Source organism: Lissotriton helveticus, chromosome 12, assembly GCF_964261635.1.
Source record: "Lissotriton helveticus chromosome 12, aLisHel1.1, whole genome shotgun sequence".
Taxonomy (NCBI): Eukaryota; Metazoa; Chordata; class Amphibia; order Caudata; family Salamandridae; genus Lissotriton; species Lissotriton helveticus.
In genome coordinates this window covers 305952221-305965493 of record NC_136073.1, presented here as the reverse complement: position 1 = coordinate 305965493, position 13273 = coordinate 305952221, and the positions used below count along the sequence as shown (strand labels likewise).

The following is a 13273-nucleotide window of genomic DNA, read 5'->3' as shown; positions in this document are numbered from 1 at the left end:
TCCAGGACCAAAGTTCCTTCAGTTTCCAAAATCTTTTTGGGTTCACTTTTTTTAAAGTATGTAGAGGTTATGGTAATTTATTTCCCTCTAAGGTCTGGGTATAAACTTTAAGTGCATAACCTGAAACAACTGGTCGCTTGAAAGTAGTCTTCTGTGAATCAAAATATAAGTGGTGACTGCTCTCATGTTTAACCAGACATTTAAACGTTTTAGCCGCAAAATTCAGGCTTTACCAACATAGCTTAGTTCTGATGAGGTGCAAACTCCCCAAATTGGCAGCATCAGAGCGGTGTGAAATGTTCAAAATGGCAGCCCTCTGGGTGTAATTCAGACTCCCTCAAAATGTTACCCTAATTGAAGGGATTTTCAGAAATGGCCCTGCTCACTTGAATGAGATGTCCGGAAAAGAAGTGCAGACAGCGGAAGGGGTAGAGTTTTGGTGTACAGAAGAGATGGAACATCTACCAGAGGGACTAGTCACCTGTCACTTTTGCAGTGATAATAGTTTATAGATAGTGGCGCTCCCCTACACCTGCACACACTAATGTTTGATGAACACAGTAAGCCAAAAAACAGGATTGAATCCTTTTTATAGGTTTCTGATATAGCACGGATCTAGCCACAAGGAGCAGTAGAGCGGTTATTAAAAATAACTTGTTCTATTGTGTCAATAACATCTTGAGCCTGAGGTGCTGCACAGTCTAGGAAACAAAATTCTAGAAACCAAGATATGACAGTAAGCAGGGGTGGGTCATGTAACTGGGACAGTGTTAAACAATAGAAGGTATATCTGGCCTTTACATAGTAAGAAGGACGCACAGGCAGACGTGCCCATACTCGCACAGTTCTTGGTCAAGTAAGGAAGCCAGGAATAAACCAAGGTTTGAAGGATACAATGTATGCCTCATAACCACTATAACATAACTCATTTGAATGAAAATGTATGAAAGTTTCAGGTATGTTCTGTATAATTAAGCCACAATATTTCCAAGGAGAGAAGACAAATATCGCCTCGTTTAAAATACCCGGTATCACACTTTTAAACACATTAGGTTTTGTAAGTTACAGCTCTGTGTGATCCTGCTTTTCTGCAATGATTGCATTCATTTTTTCCTGGAAAGTCTCAGCCCAGAATTTCATTTTGCGATCTTTGATTTGTTTCCCCTTTTTCTGCTGCAAATTTATCTCCAGGTATTGTTCATCGAGGTCATAGACAGGCCATTCAGGTAATCCGTCGCCATTGGGATTTCTGGGAAAACAAAATTAAGCTGGTATTAGCTTCTCAATTAGTCGCTGTGATATGTGAAGGAAAAAAATCATAGAACAAATGTTTTACCCGCTTCGTGCAAAGTTGGCCCAATACTTCATTACTGTTCTGCTAAGCTGTTCCTCTTCAGCAGTAACATCACCTAGATGGAAATATGGTAATACATTGAGAAACGGGCGGTGTTGGGCCATGCTGCCAAGTTTTAAACAAATGAAAATAAACCAGTGCTCGATAGGTACAGAAAAATAGATTATGAAGTGCTGATTATGAAGGGGAAAAATATTAGAAAGAAACATACTGCCAACAAAAGCATTGAAGTTCATAAAGTTCATTAGTATTAAAGTTTATTAGGTCACATCAGTCATTGATATTATTTGGTATATAAGTTTTGCACACAATCACATTCCTTGATTGCTCATGCATGCCTTTCATATGCCATAGTTTCACAACGCAATTGCAAATGGTTGAATGGTTAACTGCTACGTTAAAGTCTGGAATGCTGAAGGAAATATGGAACATCAGGCATATTTATCAAATGTTCACGCAATGCGGGGCAGCAAACAAAGTTGCTGTGTTACACTACATGAACAAAAGAGAGCTTAAAAGTGCAATATCTGCTAAGGTATGGCGGTCTTAGGCTCTCTCCCTTCACTGCCACACTCGTGGTGGCCTACCGTCAATGCAGGCACCCTTGCAGCATGACGCGGTATGGGCAGGATTGTTTTTGCGCAGGAAGGGATACTTTCCTGCACAAAGGAGGCCTATTCCTCTTTCTATGTGTGACGCAGACTTCATTACATATAGAAAGACGCAAGTAAGGAGGAGAAATAAACATTTGTCTCCTCATTGCGGCTTTCTGTGGTACGCATACTGATTTTAAAGAATCCTAGCTTTACAAACCTTAGTTGATCTGGAATTGCGTCTAATCCATGGGTGGATTGACAGGAACACCCATGCTCCACCCATAATACGCCTACCCCTAAAAAATATAACCAAGTGCCAATCAAGCAGCTGCGTTGCCTTACATTTCCTTACATTTCCATAAAAGGCCATGCAAATCAGGCCTTGCGTGGCTTTGTTAATCCCGAAAATGCCTATGCATTGCCCTGCATGACGGAAGGGTGATGCAAAGGTTTAGTTAATCTGAATCCGTATGTACAAAACTCTGATTGCAAATTACTGGTTGCGAATTGTGACCAATATTTTTGCAAGCTGTTTGGAATTTCGAAAACTGACCTATATGCAAATAGTTTGGTTCACAAAATTCCAAATCGTAGTGGGACGCAATTTGGGGTGGGTGGAACTTGAGAAGTTTCACTAAACGGGATTCTGTGGAGTTACCTAAAAACTCCACGAGATTCCGTGGAGTACCGAGAGCGGTGGAATTTTGGCACGCCGAGAGCTTGTTCCACACTGATATAGCGCAAACAGTACCACGTAGCGCCACAGAGGGCGCTGCTTCTTTCTGCCAATTGAGTAGATTTTCTCAACGCAAGTGGTATTGACCTGCTGTGACTGCCCGTGTTGAGAAATCTCACCAGAAGACGTACTGGTGGTTGAAATTCGCGCAAGGGGACACAAATTCTAGATTGCGCTTTGCAACATTATGTTGGCGAGCCTTGTCTGAGGAAAAACTCCCAAACCACAATAACGTTTACCTGAGATATTGGTACACCAAATGAAGTAGCCTCTTATGATTATGTACAGTATTGTTTTTTTGTGTTAGAAGTAAAGTATTTTTATTTTATAAATAAAAGCATTGGCTTGACACTGATGCATTGACTGACATTGAATATTCGTTTGAGTCCTCAGTCTCTAACAGGCACCACTGGCATAGTTAAGAGTGGTTAGGCAGGGTGGGGAGAGTCGATGGTATAAGTAAAATTAATTGATAAAATAAATAAACCACTTACCTTGTGCTCGCTGCATTGCCAATGCGGCGAGCACAAGGTAAGAGGATTTATTTATTTTTTTAGTTAATTTTACCTGTCCCGTTGTCTGTCTACTTCCTCCCTCGCCCTGCCCCTCAGCTCTTACCTGTGCCAGCTGCTCCTGGTCTATAACCATCACCCTGACTATACTTTTGACTGTTTAACTTTGCTACCCTGAGGGTCTGGTGGTTAAGGATTGTACATGATTTTATAATCTGAGCCCAGTAACATCAGCTGTATTACATTGTCCGAAAACCTTCCCACGGACCGTGAGGTTTAACTATGCGAAGTAGTTGATGATATATACTGATAAATACCCTGTCCCTTATGATATTTTCTAAATTGCTAATAGTGTTTGTTGTCTCTTTTTTTCACACAGTGAATGAAAGACAAACTCCAAACGTGGATCTATAGTTGTGTATTTTTGTTGAATTCCATTTAGTTCATAGGAGAATCAGCTTTTTAGACAATCTCAGATACTGTATTGGTTCCAGTGACCATTTACTTTGGGAACTCTACCTTTGAATCAATCTGAAATTACGAATCTATTCTACATAAGGTATGCTTCTGGGAAGTTAAATTCGATATTTTTTAATGGGTTTTAAGTCCAATAGGTACTTATATTTGGGTGAATATAGTACTGCTTCTTAAATATTTTCTGTAATTGTATGTGCACTCTAGATACTACAATGCGTTTCCAAAGCAGTTGTTCAAGAGTTTTGTCATTTATGCTGTAATAGCTCCCATCAATGACAAACAACTACTGCATAATGCACAGCGAAACGTGTAATAATTAATTTCATAGAATAATAGTCATAAATATTTCTGAACTTAACCGACAACAGAAACATTGAATAATTAAATGTCAAATGTAACATTTAATAACATTGGGTAACAGCTACCCATAACCTTATGTTGCTGCTCACTACCAAGCCCATGGTGGAGCCCTGGTCCTATAGAATCTTCTGAGTATTAAATCATTGATCATAGCATTCTCTTACAGTGATCGGGAATAGAGATGGGTGCGGAACACAGAATTATAATTGTTCCAGGTCTACCTTCTGATTGTACTCACTGAGGGAGTGAGTGACGTCTTTAAAAGAAATTGGCTGTATTCCTTCCTTTGAGGTACACAAAAGAGTGATGGGTGGAATGCTTGAGTTACTGTCAACCAGCGGTAGTTACTCTGGGTCCTATCCCAGTCCATTGTTCTCTTGTCCACCATGCCACCTCAGAAAGGAACCAGCCATACCCAAATCAGTCTTGATCCTGCTCCAATAAGAACAGTCCAGCTTGAGATGCCGGCCAGGCTCTCTCTGAGCAGGAACGCAAGCAACACAAGACCGGCTTCAGCGTATTTGGGTCTCTTCAGTCAGGTGTAGCTTAGTTCCATTTGCACAAAAGATGCAATTTCATGAATATTTCTAGCCACTTGCAGAACGATAGACCCTAAATGCACTTGCAAGATTACAGTCTGTTTTTGTTATCTGTGATACATATCAGTAATACATGCCAACGAGTGACAAAGTGTGGTATATGTCTTACCAATAAGGCGAACATCATTATTCAAGAAAGGTCCTCCAAAGACAAATCCAACTTCATCCCCGTGATCTGCTTTCACAAAGTTGGGTCTAGTATCCTTATAGATACTCGGTCGATGCTGAAATTCATACATGTAAATGGGATGCCCAGACTCTAAAATAAAAAATAAAAAAACACATTTAAAAAAAACCCCACAAATGCGCTAAAAGGCCAATTTAAAAAAACAAATATGGAATGCCTTTTTACACAGCAACATTTTTTGCAAAAAATCTTCCATCATTGAAGCTATATTGAAACATATTTACCACTATTTACCATTGGTTATGCTGCAAGAGAAATCATACAATGTTATCACATTTTTGCCCAGACTTGTATTTTGTTAATGGAGAACACAGTGCACCTGAATTCTACACCATGATCCTTATTTAGGCATGTATTGAAACTCCCATATTCCCAGCAGCTATTCCCAGTCACCACTTAGCCACTTTCACTTCACAGCCAGCAAGGTGTTTCCCTTGATAAAAGGGTGGCCAGGCCCTGGCAGAAATGTACAGTGCTTTGCACAGTGGTACATGCCCTGGAGGGGTGCAAGGCAAAACCCATACCTGCCCAAGACCTCATGCCCTGAGGAATCCCTCGCACTGCTGTTCATGTGTAGCTGTGTGAGGAGAAATCTGAGGATTTCCCAGAGCCATGGAAATACAAAGCACCAAGACAATCCTTTGAATCACCTTCCTCTAGGTGCACAAACACAATGTACCAACAGAGAAATCCTGGGCATTCCCTTGCCAGAACATCATGCTAATTACTATGGTAATTTGGGCCACGGGCCAATATGGCTGTCTTCCCATGGCACAGGGGCGTATCACTTGCCCCTGCAGCCCCTGTGGTGCTGGGGGCCCCAAGCTCCAGGGCCCCCCCTCAGCACAGCACTCTGGCTGCAGAGCTCATGATTGAGCCCAGGGGGGGAGGCTCCACGTGCCTTGCAGGAAGCCCCCTCGAGTATCATTGTGCCAGTGCTCATGGGCTCAGAGAATTTGCAGGGATTCCCCCGCAGGTGTTATGCACGCGCAGCAGTCTTTGTTAGGCCACTGGAAAGAGGATATTGGAGGGCTACTTCAGGTCAAAGCTAGCAAGCTTGTTCCCCCAATCACCATCCTAAAGCCCCACAAGATCATGTGAAAATGTAGTAGCAAGTACTGCTCCCCACCTCACAAGCTGCTTAAACAACTCCCCCTTGTGCCAGAGATAAGTAGCACATAGCAAGCAGAAATAGTTTTCAACTTCAATAATAACTAAACAGCAATTTAATATAAAAATCAAATCTTGTGTGAAGGTGACCTTGTTACTTGTCCAAGGAATGAAACACAGAGGGAAAACAGAACAATGACGGGTAAACAATGGAGCTCTTCTCCCTGGACCTCCATTGCTCTTTGTGGGACAAATTTATCAAAAAGTGCAGCACTGCAAGCCACGTTGCTGTGGTGCTTGATAGGGAAAGGGCAGGAATGTGCCATATTTAACATTATAGGGCACATTCCTATCTTTTCCCTGCGCTGGGGCACAATGTGTAGCCTAGCCCTAACGCAGGCATGCTTGTGCCTGTTTTGCAGGCAGGATTGTTTTTGTGTAGGAAGGGGCACCTTCCTGCACAAAAACAATAGCCGGAGGCATTTTCCTGCAGAATGCAATACATATATAAATAGGGAAAAACGAGGAGAAATAAAGATATTTCTCATCGTTGTGCCTCACCTGGAGATGCTTAGCATTTTGATGCATCCACAGGTCTACCAGTAAGGGTAATTCTGGGAATGCACCAAAATCGATGCATGGCTGTGTGGGAAACACCCACGCACCACCCATGGAATGCCTCCCTGAGGCAGAGTAATACAACGCGGCGGGGGGGAGGAGACGCTCGGCCATTTTGTCCGGCCTTCATCAGCTGCCATTTTCTCAGTGTCCCCTGCGCAGCGCCGCCAGATCTGGTTTACCGGCAAGGGCGGTAGTCCCCGAGGATGTGGGTTGGGGTTTCTAGGCTCGGTGTGACCCGATGCAGGACGCTTGTCCTATCCCCGTGGTTGCAAAGCCGCACGCGCACAGTTTCGGGGCCACGCACTAGGCCGACATGTCAATTTCACTTGCGAGCTTGTCCTGCCGGCAGGAATGTATTTTCAAGAGGCTACACTTTTCGGACAGTTCGGACGAGGCGCACATGCTTGTTTGCGTCCTCTCAATCTGTAACGGTTCATGGGTGTTTACATGTTCTCACATGCTATTGTTCATTCAAATCGAGAATGGTTGGGATGCCTCATCTGGTCTAAAGTTTCCTAGTTTAGAGCGATAAGAACTTTTTATCTTGCCTTACTAGCCAACTACCCCTCTGTACTTCTAGCAAATTGAGTCCACGATGTTCACTGTTGACCAATATTGTTTGATTTTATGAAGATTGGTGTGCTAACTCTAATGTCCTCTCAGGAGATGTTTTCCTTTTCTTCATGGAGGAAGGGCAAAGCCGAACAGGGGCTTCAACGTCTGAGTATTTACTACTAAGCTTCAAATACTATTCTTCTAGAATACTACTAGTCTTCTTTTAGCAATCAATTGAAGTGTTCATCATGTATTTGAAGGGTAGTTGAGTAGAACTAGTATTCCCTCATTTGCATATTCCGGCTTGTGGGCATACTACATAGTCTCATGCATACTAAATAAATACTATATTTTAATAGTAAATGAATACCGTTGTAAACACTGGAATCACACTAAATGAAGATCTTCCGTTTTGGTGAGGGACAATTTCTTCATTACGAATTGCCACGAGTTAAATGCATGTTTGGGACAGGGAGAATATCAAAAGATTCCCCAAGGAAAATATCCTTCCATACTGTAGAGGTGCAAAGACTAAAACAGGAGGGGTTGTATTTCTCAGACCAGATTAATTATATTGTATATTTGAACTTGCTGATGATCATGGAGGTGGCATTTAGAGAACAAGTGGGCAGCTGGTAAGGTTTTAGCAACTGTTTTGTTGCATGTAAAACAGGTCTTAAAAATTGTCTAGCACGAGTCATCATTGGAGGTTAAGAGAAAGGCAAGACATAGAAAACAGTAAGGGGTCATCCTAGCAGTTGCATGACAGGTAAGAAAGTAGGTTTCTTTCTACCAGTGGTAAATGTAGCAAAACTGCTGGAATAATAGTAATTAAGCTAGGGAAGAAGAAATACCAGAGGCATCACAAATGCATGTTCCACCTGAGTCTCCATTTGATCCCTAGAGCATGGATAATAGAGATGAGGTTTTTCGTGGTGCTTCAGTGAATGAATCAATCAAGAGAGAGAGAGCAACATATTTGATTTGAGAATCAGTAAGAAACAAGGAAGGATCAATAAATGAAAGTATTGTATTTTGCAACAGTGCCAGAATTCACTTGTGAGGGAAGTCAGTTTTTTGGTTGGGAGCAGTTTAACCAGCCTCAGGTTATTATATGCAGTGAGTCGGTCACGGAATATCAACTTTTGATGCTCTGGATTCACTAGAATCACCATAGGGGAGAACAGGGGGTCGCTGGTGATTATAATATACATCCAATTGTGAATACACTGCAATTCCAGACACACTCACTCTTACAGCATCACTAATCTTCAACCAAAGTGATACCACCAAAAATATATGCAATTTACAGTGGACAATCTAGCGCCAGGATTCAGCAAAGATATTCAGCATAAGAGCTTAACTTTCTATTCACTCTTTGGCAATATTGTAAGTTGCATGATCTTTCTTCATTTGTGCACTTCACACCTGCCAAGAAGTTTGTGTTACTCCTTTTCAGCACTGTTTGTCTTAGTGTGACTTACCCCACACTTTCACTGACTGTATAATCTATTATTTGGGAATTCATTATTCCTTTCTAGTTCTATAAGCCAAATGAGTGGACCTTTTGTTAAGCAGTTCTGTTCCAGAAGTTGGCTGAGTCTTGAAATGAATGATAATCCAGAGTTTTTAATGATATTCCATTTTCCTTATGCATTGACACCCTGATGTCTTGGGTTGAGAAGTAGTACCCTATCAAATGTCCATGTTCGATGTGGCTTGACTGTCATCCAACACTTTAGAATCAAAGGATTGTGATCTGAAAGGTCCGTTGGGAGCTTCTCTGTTTGTGCCTCCCTCAAAAGACTGGGTGAGATCAAAAAATAATCCAGGTGGACATATTTGCTATAAGGATAAGAAAAAAATGTGTAACCTGGATCACGGTAATTTAGCCTAAGACAGGTGTCCAAAACTTTCTGTAAATTGGTTTACATTGGAGTGTGATTATTTAATTGTATTGATTTTTATAATTTTTGTATGAAATGCTTTGCTTGAATTATATTTGTATAAAGTAGAAATAATTGTATTATTTTAGTGTTTTTGGTGTTTATAATAATTATTAAAAAAATAGCTGTATGTGTCAGGATCTCACCTGAGGTTTCTGCAGGAGTGAGCTGGAGAGCATGATGACAGATTCCGACTCCACTACCTGGCTAAAGAAGCCTGACGCATATGAATCACGGCAACTCCAGTCTTACATGGGAGTGGGGAATATGAGGAAAAACAGCACTGCTTCGATCCTCTGAAGTGGTTCAATGCCTTTTCTTGACAGCATGTCAGTGGTATCTACTCCGATTCCAGCTCCTGTATATTAGAGGACACTCCAATTAGAAATATTGGGGAAATGTATTCCTTCGTTCCTGCCTATATTTCCCTGTGTTAACAGATGTACCTGATGATTCCCTTTTTCCCGTCTGTACTACTGGTTGTTGACAGGTGAATGGGTAGGAAAGAGATTGCTGGAATTCACAAAACCTTTAAGACATATACACAGGTGTCAGTCGGTTGGCGTTCTTTTAGTTGTATCCATGTGGCTAGGAAATGTTATAATAATGCATCACCAAGTCCATATCACTAAGCTGCCATCCAGAATATGGAACCTATAAGCATTAACTGTTAAGCATAACAAAAATGAAAGAACACTGTCAACAGAAGAAATTGTGCCCGAAGATAGTCTCAAATAATTAACAACGCAAATTCAGAGTGTCATAGAAAGAAATCAATGGATTAAAGAGTTCACACTCATAATGCCCGACGCATCACACATATACATAATATTCAGAGTTTGTTAAATGTGACACCATCACAGTGTTAATCTTCATGACTGTGAATTATTTGTCACGTAAAAATAACTCAAGTCCATAATAGTAATTAGTCTGACAACAAGATTTTCAATAATATGTTACCAGTCAAAAGATACTGGAATGTTGTCTGATGAGACAGCGTGCAGAGAAATCTACAGTATAGAAACTTCTGACAATGTTCAATAAATTAAACATGTCACAAGGGCGCATAGCACATTACCGCTTTAATAAGTTAACTCTGGTGCTCTTCTCCTTTTTTGAATAAGCATCAGGAAATCCTTGTCCAAGAAGGTGGAACCAGTCAATAAGTCGAGAAAATTGCTGAAGAATCCTCTGGAGATTAAGAATCAGGCATGCGATGAACTCCACTTGGTATGCTAGAACGAGAACCACTTCTCAAGGGTTTGATGCAGCTAAATAGCCAAGCGCACTTAGCCCCATCCAACAGTCTTGCGAGATCGCCACACTCGTGGGGTCAATCGTTTTTCCGAAGCAGAAACCAACAAACAAGCCCGACAGCATGTTCGTAATAAAGTAATATTATTAATTACATATTTTTATAGAATAAAGATATTTAACACATTTTTCTAATTTTATTTATGTTTTCAAAGTTTATTTAAAGTGTATTTTTACATTTTTACACAGATATATTGCAACTTAAAAATAAACATTTGTATATAGAAAAATAAATTAAAAAATGTTTTTAATAGTATTGTATGTTGTACACTTGCCACCCTTTTTCTATTGTTTAACATTTCTTAAATTGTTTTATAGACATATTTTAAACATAGTTTTAACATTTGTTTATCAGTTCATATTGAATACTTTGACATATTTTATACTATTATTTAATGTATACTTTACAATTTGTTTACATTTTTTAAAAACATTTTTAGATGTTTTACATATTTAATATTTTTTTAACATTTTTAATGCATTCAACATTTTTTCCCATTCATTTCTATGTGGAAATAGTCTTGTTTAGTTAATTTAGCAGCCATTTTTTTAACTGCTACCTTCTATTTTGTAGTCTATTTGTGTCATTTTTAGTCTGTTTTCCAGGATCCAAGTCACCGTAAGGTGCTACAGTTCATCAGAACAGGTAAGTACTTTCATAAGGGTTTTGAGTGAAGGGGTGTTCTAGGCCAGCAGTCTAGAGGTTGGTTATAATGTTGTTTGTGGGTATTTTGAACATTAAGGAGCTGATTACGATGCGGTCGGAAATGGCTCCGACCGTTGGTCGGAGACGATTCGACCTCATCGTAATCAGCTGGTCGGATTCCTTTCCATCCAACCCATTATGATGGACTCAGTGGGAAAAGATTGTGGCAGGTCATTCCAACTGGCTTCCGACGGGCTCAGAGAGCCGATCCGCCAGTCGGAATGCTTTCAGTTCTGACATAGGTGGCTCTTTCTGCCTTGGGATTACGATGACAGGTGGAGACAGCCTTTCTGTGCCGGCCTTTTTGACACAGAAAGGCTGTTGGAATTCGAATTTAGGGGCCCCCAGCAGGGCCCCTTTGGTACACAGCCGCTGGATGGAGGCCGAGGAGGCACCTATGATGCCCCCTGTTGATCCCTGCACACTGTGGCAGGCACATTGTTTTTTTTTTTTCATGCATTCCGGTCGAAATGCATGCCTCCATTGTAAAGTATAGGCATGGTCAGTGTTCGGTCGTATCCTAATAAGTCGGTCGAGACCGTCGACCGGGTGTCGGTCGGTCCCTTGACCGAGATGATGTCGGGCGGAGGAAAATCTGCCCAACATCATAATATGGCCTTAAGTTGTATTGACTCCTCCCCTGCTGCCGTCGACCGTTGGACGTCACGCGCGCTACCTCCCAGGTGCTGCGCACGTCCAACAGCCGACGCGGCCCGCCCACCCTTTAGAACACCCACAGAGCAGCGGAAAAACTGCCGCGGTTAAGGCGTTAATAGTAGTGTTTTTCACTAGTGTGTAGTTTGGGTTTTTCGTAATGTATCATTGTGTTTGGTTACATTTTGGGATGTTACTTATTTTATGATGACTCAGTGTAATGTATATGTATTGTTGGGAATGTAATGTGTTTTGCGGATAGGTTTTCTTTGTTTACAATATAGGTTTTTGTCAAGGAATGTAGCCTATATGCATTTTTTGTACGGAAATCACTTTTTCGGTTTTCAGAGTGATTTAATTGTTTAAGCACTGAGGGATGTATATTGGTTTTGTTTGATTTATGTATTTATTTGGGGCTTTTTGGAAACATTTTTCCCTTTTTTAGTGAATTATTATTTTTGACTCCGGGGATACATAGGAAGATCTGCAGCTACAGAACAGTAGGTCATACATATTTTATTTCTTTTGTGTGGGATATGGTTTATTAATTTGTTTGTGTAAATATTATGCAATTGTTATTTGAAAATGTGTGGTTTGTCTGTTGTGTGTTTTTTATGTAATGGATTGAGTTTGTTCTTTGAGTTTTTGGTTGAAGAGATTTAAATTGTTGCTGTAAACAATGTGTTTATTATTTTATTATCTCAGTCTTATTTCACACTGGAGTTATATTTAATGTTTAGACAAAAGACAAAGGACTTCTTTTTCACAGTGAATCTTATGAATTCCACAGCGGCCATCTCGGCATGTGCCGTCCAATCTTTATCACCATTGTGAAGCCGCATTAAACCATATGCACTCTCGTTCTTTAATAGTTATTTAAGGGAGACAGCCATGACAACGCAGGCTTTACACCACGCTGCCATTACGACGCAGTCATCACAATGCAAGTTGTTACAACGACTTGCGCTGGATGGCGCTAGATACTAAGGAATAGTAGATTTACTATTCCAACACCTTCCCTACTGTTGTGTAGGCTGGAGTTGCAATAGTAAATCATAATATTCCAAAATCCAGCGCCTACAGTGCAAGTCGTTGTAACGACTTGCCTTGTAATGGATGCGTCGTAATGGCAGCGCGGTGTAAAAGCCTGCGTTGTCATGACGTACATCCGTTATTTAAATGCATTCACTGAGACACGTTTAATCACTCACTTATACAGTCAGTCACGCACCTACTAAATCTCCATTCAGACAATCATACACCCACTCATTCCCGGGCCCCCCTCTCCCGAGGCTGATTTTGGCCCCGGGAACCCCATCCCCGGGGCATGGCCTCAATTGTAATAATTTTTTATTATAACGTATACGGGAGCCGTGTGGCGCCCCTTTCCAGGATTTGGCCCTGGGGACCCCATCCCCTGGGGCCTGGCCTCATTTTTTTTTTTCTATATTATTTATACGGGTGGGGGCCCATGCGGGGGCCCTCCCTACACTTTGTTTAACTCCATTTAAGCCCCGGGAAGGTGGCAGTCCCTGGTGCTTGGAGG

General features: G+C 41.1%; 1 protein-coding gene across 6 annotated transcripts in view; it reads right to left on the bottom strand.

Annotated features, from left to right (window-relative positions):
* Positions 1-573: 573 nt before the first annotated feature.
* Positions 574-13273, bottom strand: part of LOC144799803 (fatty acyl-CoA hydrolase precursor, medium chain-like) — a 447680-nt gene continuing 434980 nt past the window's right edge. For 3 of the 6 annotated variants that reach the window (XR_013603879.1, XR_013603877.1, XR_013603878.1), the window contains exons 12-15: positions 4744-4893; positions 1337-1409; positions 761-1249; positions 574-716 (exon numbers count right to left, since the gene is read on the bottom strand). Coding sequence is in view for 3 of the 6 variants with exons in the window: in XM_078671374.1 (XP_078527500.1) it covers positions 1063-1249; positions 1337-1409; positions 4744-4893 (410 nt within the window). In the remaining 3 variants the exon portion in view is untranslated. Of the gene's footprint in view, positions 1250-1336; positions 1410-4743; positions 4894-13273 lie in introns of all 6 variants that reach the window. The other 3 variants (XM_078671374.1, XM_078671372.1, XM_078671373.1) reach the window with 1 other exon arrangement.